This window comes from Brachypodium distachyon, chromosome 4, assembly GCF_000005505.3.
Source record: "Brachypodium distachyon strain Bd21 chromosome 4, Brachypodium_distachyon_v3.0, whole genome shotgun sequence".
NCBI lineage: Eukaryota > Viridiplantae > Streptophyta > Magnoliopsida > Poales > Poaceae > Brachypodium > Brachypodium distachyon.
Window position 1 is genome coordinate 46439695 of NC_016134.3, and position 12029 is coordinate 46451723.

Below are 12029 nucleotides of genomic sequence, written 5' to 3' on the forward strand. Positions count from 1 at the left end.
TCGTGCTTGGTTCCGACAAAACGCAGCCTGATGGAATGATTGGAATCAGAGAAACACACCAATATTTTTAGCCCCCTTGTCTGAACCAAATTGCTGTTGTTCCTTGTTGGTGTTCTTGTAGCATTTGGTGAGCTTAGCTGCACGGCTGCACGCCTGCAGGAGTGCTGGAGGGGGAGCTTGTCTGCTTCGGTGCCCCATCGTGTGAAGCAAATCAGGAATGCGGTTCGGTTGGCACTTGGCAACAACTTCATTTGAGGCAAGTCGAAAGTCGAGGAGGCATGGTACCATGCTTGGAGAGATTTGGTCATTTTGCTCTTCCCATCCATGCCTCCCTCTGGACGTCGCTTCCGTGGCCCACTAGTACTACTGCAATTCCATTATTATTTATTTAAAAAAATGGAGGAAGACAACTGCAATTCCAAGTTCAATTTCAACATCTGCACATGCGGGGTTTTTATTTTATGTTTCTGGTCGTAACGAGATGGAGGTCCTCCTGTTTATTCTCTGCGTCTGAGGTGCCTGCACAAGATGAACACATGCTTTGTTTTTTCTGGCCAGAATGCGTGCACCTGGACGGATACGAGAGCGGCCGGCCGGATGCACGCACGCAATATATGGCTCATGTTCGAGATGAAGTTGTTCTTCTGCCGGTTGGTAGCTTCTGAACTCGAAAATAAAACCAGCAGGGAGTAGCCAATCCTGTTTCTAGAAAACCAGTGGCAAGTATAGTACCGACGAAGAGCGATCCAGATGCATGGGATCAGCATGTGCGGCTGATGTTCTTCGGTATAGCCAGGAGAATACTCTAGTGCTATTTCTGTGGATCAAGTTAGAGAGATTTCTTTGATCTGATCTACTCGGTCTTTGGAACGGGATGGGCTTCTGATCTGCTCGATCCTTGAGAGGCGGGAATTGGGGATGGGCAGGGGACCAGCCGGAGGAGATGGATCCATCATTGGTCGGCCGCTTTCTTGGGTGTGTTAATTTTCTGGACACGATGTCATAAGACGGTGTGATTACTGGTTAATTAGACCACAGTTGTTAGTCAGGCATCCAGGCTTAATTAAGCAGAGAGACCGTACTCATCTCGAGCATTGTATATGCAGACAAACTTGGCAGCTATGCATGCACGTACGTTTCCAAACTCGCTGTTCGTATGCCCATTGCACGCGTGCGATATATACATATCCATGTTTCGCCGCCGCTCTCCAGGTTTCTCACTTTCTCTCTGTGCTGTGAGATGAAAAATTGACGGTGCAATCGGAAGGCTGTCTTTTCATACAATTTGAGCATTCATTCACTCTGTTCCGAGGAAATACTGAAAAGGTACAAATGGATCCTGCATATCTCACTTGTGCATGAATCTCTGAGTTTTGTACTTCCTCCGTTTCTAAATAATTGTCACTGTTTTAGTGCAAATAGTGCAAGTTTGCACTAAAACAACGACAAGTATTTAGGAACGGAGGGAGTACTCCGTATTTAAACTTGAAGCAAATTATTTGAACTTGCAAGTCTATTGGTTAGACAGAAAAGTTTACCGTGCAATCCGGGCCAAAAGCCAACTGTCCAAACTGTACGTACGTCTTTTTTTTTTGGCAAACCGGTACGTACGTACCTAAGTTTACAGTAAAGTATATGCTATGCTGGCTATGAGTCAGCCGCGTGATTTCTAAGCAAATCTCAATCATCCAAAATTTAAAGCACAATTCGGCAGCGAAGTAATCAATCTGTAAATAAATTATAAATACGGAGTATCAAACGATTTTGGGCACAACAAAACCGCATAATTTAATCCTACGTGGCGACATGTCGACGAGATCATCACCTACCGATCGAGCTGGCCGACAAAGGTCGCTACTGGATACGGGTATCCAGTAGCTACCCTTGTACGGTACATACACGCGTTTGTGCCAGCACAGGTGCAGTCACGCACGCACGCGGCAGCTAGGCACCGCCAGTCGGCACTCTCATCTGCTGCAGCAGTGCTGTCGTGCTGATGCTGCTACTTACTACAGTAGTTGGCCCTGCCCGGCACAAGTAAAAAATGTGGTTCGGTACTTCGGTTGGCCACTATTTAGGAGTAGTACGTACTACTGTACTCCACAGCTCCTTTGGGCAAGTCGAAAGTTGGAGCATGCTTCGGCAGGATTTCATTTTGCTCTTTGCGTTCAGTATGGCAGTACTCCCAAGTCCCATCCCACTGCGTGCAGGTATCGTTGTCCCGCGATTTCATATGTTGATCCTGCTTTCTGTATAACTTTCATATTTTGACCATTAATTGTTGTATTATTATTTTTCTACGTGTGTTGTTTGACTGTTTTTTTTAACTCTTTTGATTCCATGCCATATTGGTATACTCCTTCTGTTCCGGTTTAAGGTTTGCACGGGATTTTATGCGGAACTTTGGCGAACGATATTACTTTGGTAATACGACGTTATTGTGACACAAAAGAGATATCTACGTATTAGTATTGAAAAACTCTATGAATAGTATAACATTTATATACATAGAACTTTTTTGTCTAATTGTTTGTCAAAGTTCGGTGCAAAATTCAATACTGGCCTTATAAATCCGGATGTAGAGAGTATAATTCACCGATATTGGATTACGTCCGATATATGTATGTATCCATCGTATTTGTAATTTAAAATGGAAGACATGAGATTTTTTGTAGCTAAGAGCAACCCCAGGAGATTCCCTAAATTTAAGCCCCAAATTCTTATATGGTGACCCCCTATAAAAGATTCTTCCCGTAAAATTGTGTTTTCTCCCGCAGGCTCCCTATCTCACTCCCTATATTTCACTCTTCTTGTATTTTATTCAACGCTTTTCTAAACTTTCGTGCTTCAAACGACTTATTCATATTATTTAAATCGGGTCATTTTATTTTATAGCACTTAAATAAACTATATAATGTGGAGTACTATAATGATTATAATTTAATTAACATAGTTTTTTAATTAGCGGTGTGTCTCTTACAAACTTTTCTACAGAAGGAAAGTATTATCCACGTGAATCAGCAACAAAACACACATCCGTCAATCTGCATCTACGTCTCTACTACTACTACTACTACTTGAATTGCTCTCCCGTCGATTTCTACATGAAGAAAGATCCACATGCACCAACGACTGTTCGAAAACTCGAGTCAGCTCCCGGGACCTAGGGATGCTTGTATCTTGGTTGATCGATTCGGCATTGTCCCGTCCACTGTCTCCTCAGGCTTTTAGTATACCGGCAATTACACCGTTGCCCGCCCACCTTGGCCCACCATGTGCTTGCATTTAACGTTGTACTGCACACGATCAGGCTTTTAGTATACAACTGATGACCACAATCGACCGCCGCTGCCACCGGCAAGGCCAACGGCTGCCTCTCCCCATCCCCAACACCGCGCTGTCTCTTCGACTGCCTCAACCAACACCGCTGCATCGTTCGTTGCCGCTGCGCCAGCCTCGACGTGACTCGGCCACTGCCTTCCCCATCTCCTATCCAACAGCTCGACGTCGGCTCGCTTAGATCCGGAGGCGCCCCACTACTTCATGCTGCTAGTTGGCGTGCCGGCTCCACCAGCTCCACCAGTGGTTTGTTCGGTTTGTTCTTAGGAAGCCAAAAGAGAAGTTAACATGACATATTTGGACTCGGTGTTTCCTTTTATAGGTTCAACCGAAGGTAACATCAAATGAACCGATTTGTAGGACGTAACATTAAATTAACGATTTGTAGGACTCCTATATCTCATATCTAATGGGTGGAAATAATTGGGGTGATGTGTAGCAACGTGGAGGCATCCCTCGGTACCCCTCATATTATCAGTAATTATAATATAATGGGCCTTAAACCAATTTAATGTTTTATTTTATCTTATCAAATATACTTCTGTCATTTAATCGATCTCATCGGTACCCCTCATATTATCAGTAATTATAACATATTCGGCCTTAAACCCCTTTAATGTTTTTTTTATCTCATCAAATATTCCTCTCTCATTAAATCGATCTAGTGTTAATCGATTATAGGTCTCTAGAAAACGTAAGTGCAAAGCATATAAATGCAAGATTTTGTTTAATATAAATTGTGATGGAGTGGGACTCAATTTATTTGCAGCAACCAAACGTGACATATCTCTTTTTCTCCGTGCCGTGAGATTTGGTTTCCTTTTAGCAGCCACGTCACTTGTTTTCAACTAACGTGTGTTTCTACGGTGAATTCATTTGTACACAAAATTAAACTTCACTTGAGAGATCGGTGTACCAGTTGTTTTCACTAATAGATCGTTTACGTCAAGTTATATTAGCAAGTAGGATTGTCATGATAATAAATCATAAGATGACTTTAAAGTTTTATATTCTATCAATACTTAGATTAAAATTTAGATCACGAGCTAGTCCTTTATTTTTATTTGTTTTTGAGTTTGTAGAGATACTTATTAGTATGTTTGTGACCATCGGAAGATCCTTTTGCTTTGCACTTTCTCATCTGATTAATCCATGCACGCCTGTGTATTTAACATAGATTTGATTCTTTGGAAATACAAAAAAAAAACCAGCAGCAAGGAGGATTGGAGGGGCTAATGGCGGCTTGTAATTAAGCCACACGACCAGGCAAGAGAAACAAACGTGACGGGCACAAAGGAGTACTTCCATCCGGTTAGGCAATTCTCAGATTGTTTTGTAATCCATCAATTAATACTAATGGAATATTTTGGCCTACGTGGGCTTTGTTAAACCAACTTAGCGTGGCATATTAGATTTAGGTGGGCTTTAAATCAATTTGATGTCTCATGCTAGCCCATTAAGTATTACCCTCGTTATTAGATCTAGATCGTTAAATATGAGATCCAAGGGTCCAAACAATTCGGGTAACGTGGATCAACGTGGTGCTTCTCTCGGTATCCTTCACATTGTTTTTATAGATAGATGGAGAGAACGGGGATTGCGTGCGCGGCCTGGACAGACACTGGCTCATGTTCTGAGGATGCTGGTGTGTTCTGCTTGCCGGAACAACATCTTTTAAATGCTCTGGAACGCACTGTCCAAGCAAGAGCCGGCCTCACGCACGCGCGCTTGTTTCCATTTTTGTAAGATCAACTTGGAGAGATCAATCTCCTGGAAAAGAAAACTTGGATAGATCAATCTGATCTGATCCGATTTGATCCTGGAGTGATATGCATGCATGATGGGCTGGCTGGGGCCAACGAGAGATTATTTTTTTCAGCGGTTCTTGGGGGTGTGATTTTCACAACACCATGCCGTGATGCAGCTATTGACCGGTTGACAAATTAGAAATCAAGTGGCGACAGTGCAACCGATATTGACCGGTTAACAAACCATATAATATCACGCATTTTCCTACGTAATTGCTCATCACGCAGCATTCTGATCGATATCATCGTTCAAGTCATCTCAATTAATGATATCAGAACGCATACATGCATGCTGGGCCGTAAGATTTGCATGCATGCATATGGTTTTTCTTTAGTCGTCACTCAACTTGCTGAAAAGTCTGAAACGTTTTCTTATCGATCTTTGCATATTTTTATCCCCTAATTGTTACAATCGAGCGCCACTGTACTATTTTAAGGCTAAAACCATGACACGTTATCACACCAAATCACTTTGCCAAGTTAGCATCACTTTTCTGGTTTTAACAATCGAGGGACGAAAACTATACGAAGATATATATCATAACAAATTCAAAAAAAAACTAATTTAGAGTATATTTTTTGACAGATTATTTTATAAACTTTGTCAAACTTTGAAAAGTTTGAATTAGAACAAATGCAAATCATCTTATATTTTAGGAACTCACAAAGTACTATTCCCTCCGTTCCAAAATAAGTGACGTGGATTTGCATAAATTTCTATATAAATCGACGTCACTTATTTTGGGACGGAGGAAACAGTTTATTTAAGTAGCATGCATCAGACGTTCTTCAACTATTTCAGTTTTTCCGCAAGTCCCCAAAAGTAATTCAAAAACCATCGTATATGTTTTTTTTTCGAGAAGGAGGATAACCACCGGCTCTGCATGGACTGATGCACACAACCACCGTATATGTTCCATGAAGATCCGATTCGATTTAGGCCTAAAACAAGTTATGAACTTGAACGGGGCGTTAAATATGCTTTAAGACTACGATTTTCAAACCTCCAAGACATGTGCAGTGTACAGAACATCCGAGACAGTTTGGGGACTCAAAGTGAGCAATTATCCTTTCCTCTTCTTTGACGGGGACGACAATCGGCAAGGATAAGGTACTACAGTAACCGATCCATAATATGGACCTATCGGTCGAGTTGGCCGACAACGATGATACGCACGGGGCCTTTGCGGAAACGCGGCCGGGACAGCGAGCTCTAGCATGACGACGCACTGATATATATTTACGAATCCATAATAGTTTTACGAATCAGAATTTGACCCCAAAAACTATATCGTGACGACGCACTGATATATATATTTTGTCGCTCTAGCATGTAGTTAACACACCCATAATCGATGATCGATCATTCGTGTCGTACGTGCTAGCTTAGGTTATTAGTGGTCATCATCAATATAAATCGACAAAGGGCCTTCATACATGCAAATTAAATACTGAGTACCAGTTACTCCCTCCTCCGTTACAAATTAACTGACCGAACTGACCGAGGAAGTACTAGCCAGTTTGATGCTGAGTGTGCTACAATATATGCATGCATGTCGGCCGAACGTATGGTCGGCAAACAAACGTGAGTCGACATATGCGCATGCAGGTACACTCACATGCATTGTGCCACACGGTAGCTAGTTAACGTTACCTGCACAGGCGCCGCCTTTCGGAAACACGGCAGCGACACGGCACGCACGGCGCCGCTGCGGTACGCCGTCCTATTCGTCGCACGTAGTACGGTCGGAATTAAGGCTCTGTCGACGATAGTATACGAGACGCTGGCGATGGGTCTCAGGGGTTCGTTTGAAAATAAATTAACCGATCGGGGAGTTAATTAATTAATTAACCACCGCAAAAAACTTGAATTAATAATGACAAAAGAAAGTGTGACACGTGTCGTTAAATCATGCGCGCTTTTGAGTTTTGACGGTTTGCCGGCGCGCGGCCGGGCTGCTTGACACCTGGTGGGATTAATTTAGCAGTTCTGCTAACCTTCCGTTAAAATAAAAGAGACAAGTCAAATCGAACCATGTATAGAAACCAAGTGCATGCATTTGCAGTGCACTTGCTCAATTGTAAAATCTTTCCCATTCCAGTAGTACGTGTTTGGCCGGTGATGCGCCGCCCCTCGATCAGCCCGCAAGATGACAACACGGAAGTCAAACCATGCATATAACCAATTTCGATCGATCGGTGATTAGAGTAAGTATTCTAAATATCTTCGATGTCATTGTCGTTATAAAAGCACATGCACCGGTGCGTTTCCGGTGATCGAGCTAGTCCGTTGCTGCTGGCTCACTAATAAGCTTTTCGGTATCAAAACGAATTTACGATGGAAAACGTGCAGGTTTTCGGCTAGCTAGTCAGCCGCGTACACATTGCATATTTGCATGCATGCTCCCTTCTAGTCCGAGCGAGAGGGGAAAAATCTCCCCCGATCGAGAGAATCCTCTGTACCGGTACAAGCTTCTGGCGCCTGGTTAATTAGAAAAATAGAATGGAGACGTTTTAATCCCGTCTTTAATTACCCTGCCTGCCTAATTGCCTATCGATCGGAATTTAGCCGCGACTTCGCAGTGTAAAGCTGTAACATCTTGACTGAAACTTCTTGTGCGTATTGGAGTACAGTACGTACAAGGCTGATCATAATCAACGCATTAATTCCCTCAGCAGCTAGCATATACTCCATAGAACCCTGTCCGTGGACTTACCAGAGCGTGTGAGTGCGTGCGCAGCAGCTAGCGCTAATTAATTTTAACGTCGCACGCAGGCCGGGCCGGGCATACAGACAGCCGAGAAGGACGATGTGTTCAATTGATGATTAATTTAAAGGAGAAAGTAGACGATCGACAACGTCATTATGCAGCTGGTTCGAAATTAACATCAATCGTAGTCGATCAGCGTCGACTACGTACGGCAAAAACGAACGGGCCTGATCTGTGGCCGGCAGCCGGGTACGTGTTCATGCCAGACGCCATGCATGCCGGCAGCGGCCATCATTGTGAAAAGGCCGCCCGGCGACGTGCGTGTACGACGCGGCGTCCGGATCGATCGGTCCATCGTGGCAGGTGTATACTGTGTCTTTGCTGTACACTAGAAAAGATTTCGAATATTTTACTGTAGTACAGTACTCCGTACTATTTTCATGTGTCTTTGGAGATCGGTCGCACCGTAAACACCTTTTCGTTTAGCGCTGCACGAGATACCTTCCTTGTCCCAGATCAGACAACCACTTTTTTTTTGAGGGAGAGAGGAAGATCAGGCAACCACTTTATGCTGAACGACCACGATGGGCCAAAAACACGCGTGGAGAGGTTTCAGCCGATTTAAGACAAGCCCAGTTTGAAAAGACCTCTGGATCGGCCCATCAGAAACCGGAATTGTAAAGACGGAAGCGTCTCTTACCATTTGGTCCACTACAGGCCCGGTTGGTCGAATGGAATTCCAATGAAACAACACCCGGAAGAAAAAAAGGCCCATCTAAGAAGTGGGAAAAACAAAGAGTTGAACGAACCTGTAAAGTACGAAACACACCCATCTTCACTCTGTTTCCCAGATCTACAAAGTTATTGGAATGCACAAAATTCTTCTACCATCAAAGGATTGACAAAATGAAAATTTTCAATTCTGTAACATGGTAAAGCCAAAATGACCAAATTTTGTGGCCTCCCTCATGAGCAGGGACTAGTTATTTGGTACATTCTTGACACAGTTAATGAGATTCTAAATCAATCGTTTCTCGGATAATTCTCCCATCCAGCAAGGCGTGAAAGGAAAAGACGCTTCGATAAACGCCTCGATGCCCATGTAATCGTCATAGCCCTCACGATAGCCCCTTGGGTATACTTTGCCTAAGTATTGAACTCTCGAGCTATCGAAATGATAGGCCATCCCTCCTGTCAACGTGTCGCTCAAGAAGACAACATCTTTGAAGGGATGGAATCCAAGGAAGGTAACATAGACAGAGCTCCACCGGTTTTCCTCCTCCTCCGGTGCTTCATCATCGTAGTCTCCACTAGAACAGTCATTATAATTAGCATCTTCTAAGAACCAGGGGTCATCAACTTGTTGAAGATGGTCATGTCGCTGCATCACATGACTAAGGTCAACACAATGCTTCAACGCCCACTCATGTCGTCCACCCGCAGATTCATCGAGGGCCCAAACCCGAAGCTTGTAGGGCCAATCTACCGACGCACAACGCACCTCGTTCTCCGATTTCCCCAGATGAAGCTCTGGACGCTTGCGGCTGTTCCCGATGCCTACGGGCGGCCTGATCACTCGGTACTTACCAGTCGACGGTGATATCTTGTAGAAGAAATGGTTCTGGCAATGGACATAGAGTGCTCCGCGCAGGTAGACACCATAGTGCTTCTCTCCGTGTGTAGCATGTAGCATATGATGAGCAACGGTGCCAGCGGAATCGCCCCCTTCTCGGGTAAACGGCCTCTCCTCCCAATGACCCGTTCTTGACGAATAGACATACAAGATGAATGTAGACGTTGGCCATTGCGATTGCTCCGATACTGGGCCTAACTCGGTCTTGTGGGGGATATGGGGGATCAAGAAAACCTCGTAGTGAGGCGCGACGCTCGGGTCGAAGACGAGATACTTGACCCCGGCTTTGTAGAAGGCCCTCATTTGGTTTGCGCGTAGTGTGGGCAGCAGGGGCAGGCGCGCCCACTGTCGCGTGGCGGGGTTCACCACGCAGCCGTCGTCGAGCAAGACGAGGCCGTTGCAGTGGTCGTCGACGCATGACGTGAGGTTGCCGGAGATTGTAGCTGGACCAACCAAGGGGTAGAAGAATTCTGAGACTTTGAGAGCGTTGAAGTTGATGAAGATCCCGCCGAGAGAGTGCGGGAGGAGGTCCGCGCGCAGGAGACGGCGGTCGTCGATGATGGCTCGTAGGCCCTTGCAGACGCAGCGTAACGCGGCGAGGCTGCGCGGCGAGAGGCGGCGTAGGACTTCCACGAGCACGTCTTCAGGCAGCAGAGTATCCATCCCCTTTCGGTTCCTTGGTCACACGCACGTACGTAGGGCAATCGATTATCAGGAGCAAATTGCTCTGTGCTGTTGGAGTACTGGGTTCGTTCTTTCGTTGGGGTGGGTGGATGCTTATAGTTGTTGCTTCTTCGAATTGGACCAGGACTCGGATTGCGATCGGCGTGAGGCCGGACGGCCAGAAGAGATTACGGATGCCAGTTCCGGTTCGGACAACATTAAACAAGGTCCGACATTGTTTAATGTTGAAGCAAATGGGCCGTGGCCGTGTGCACTGAGTCGCTCGTTATCTGGGCTGGCAGGAAGTAAGAAAGCTGCAAATTAGAGATACACAAGGCGCATCCGTGGCTGGGTTGGCCCATGTTGCAGGCCCGAATGGTGGAAATACTGGGCCACGGGGTAGGCAGGTGGGAGTTTCAAATGAATCCACAGAGAGTATATAGTACTTAAAAAAACTTCGGTCTGTTTCTCTCTCTAAAAAAAGGGATTTTCTATAAAAAAAACTATGGGAAAAATCATTGGCCGAGGAGGACCAAGCAGTGTCATTGTTAAGAACTGTGCTTGCGATTAACCTTCTGTGGTTACAATTACATTGGTTTTTGCCTCACAAATTATGGGGTGTTTTATTGATTTTTCTTCGGAAGAACCGACGAGGCACTACAACTTTTTTGCTAAGAAAATTTTCTAAATTAAGATTCGGAAAATGTAAATGCATGCCGTCCGTCAACTCGCCTTACGCGCGTACGCGTCGCTTGCTGTTCGATGGCGATCTCACAGTCCTCAAATTTTTTGAGCCTCTCATCTTACCTCCTCCTCCTTCTCTTTCCTCCTCTCAGGCTCTCTCCTCACCATCAAATGGCTGTTCCATTCTCCTCTCGTCCTCCTTGTCTCCTCGTTAGATCCAACGGCGCCGGTGATGCAGCAACGACGGTGACGCCGGCGGCCGCGAAGCAGGAGGAGGAAGTGGCGCCCACGCATAGGCCGGACGCACGGCGGACGCTGGCGGGACTGCTCGTCTTCATCTTCCTCGTCGTGGCCTTCCTCTACCTCGAAGACATGGTCGTCAAGTCCCAACCCCTCGCCATCGCCGGGGCCGGGGCGTGCTGCTGGGTTTCCCCGACCTCCACCTCCTCCAAGAGACCGGCTGCCCGACGAGGCTGTCAGCGCTCATGCCAAATCCCAGCAAGAGGACGAGAGGAGGACGGTTGTGTCGATGCCTAACAAGGAAAGACGAAGAGGTTGGCGGTGAACAAGCAGAAGCACCAGCAAGCCGAGCCGGTCTGCCTCCTTGACGCGCCGCCCAAGCCGAGCACACCAAGCAGCAACATGGCGGAAGCGGTGTAGGTTCCATGGGTGCCAGACTGCCAGAGGCGGCGTGCATTCGACGTGTACCGCCGGTGTTGGACCTATGACATCGAGGACGAGCAGGCGCTGATGTTACGATGACTCAGAGTGCGAGTTCTTGACGGAGCAAGGCACCTGGATGCGCAGCGGCGGCCGCGACGGCTCGTAAATCTTGGCTGACGTGAGCATATATCATCGAGGGGGCTTTTCTCACAATGGATTCGGTGGGCTCTCGTCTTGCCGAACCGATTGTGAAGGAAGTGGCAGAAAAAGGGTACGGTAGTTAGGTAAGCTGCCGCACGGCTGGCGCATAGTCGGGTCCAAAAAATATAAAGTAGACGTTTTTTTTCTCGTTGAAAGAAAGCTTGAAAGCATGGCGGAAATGGTCGGGATGGATGGAGTCCTGTCCCATCACTCATAGAAAGAGGGCTCCCATTGGGCCGTGGGCCAGTTATCCACAGCATAACTCGTGAGAGAAGGCCCAACACAGTAGGCCTTTATTATTCGATCGGCCCAAATAAATAATGGCCC

General features: G+C 46.0%; 1 protein-coding gene across 1 annotated transcript; it reads right to left on the reverse strand.

Moving 5' to 3' along the window:
• Positions 1–8876: 8876 nt before the first annotated feature.
• On the reverse strand, positions 8877–10154 carry LOC112268707. Its single transcript, XM_024454670.1, has one exon. The coding sequence runs from the start codon at positions 10152–10154 to the stop codon at positions 8877–8879; it is 1278 nt and encodes a 425-aa protein (XP_024310438.1).
• Positions 10155–12029: the final 1875 nt, after the last annotated feature.

What these genes read in the sequence shown, in the direction of transcription:
- LOC112268707 (XM_024454670.1), bottom strand. Translation starts at nt 10,154, where the DNA reads ATGGATACTCTGCTGCCTGAAGACGTGCTCGTGGAAGTCCTACGCCGC.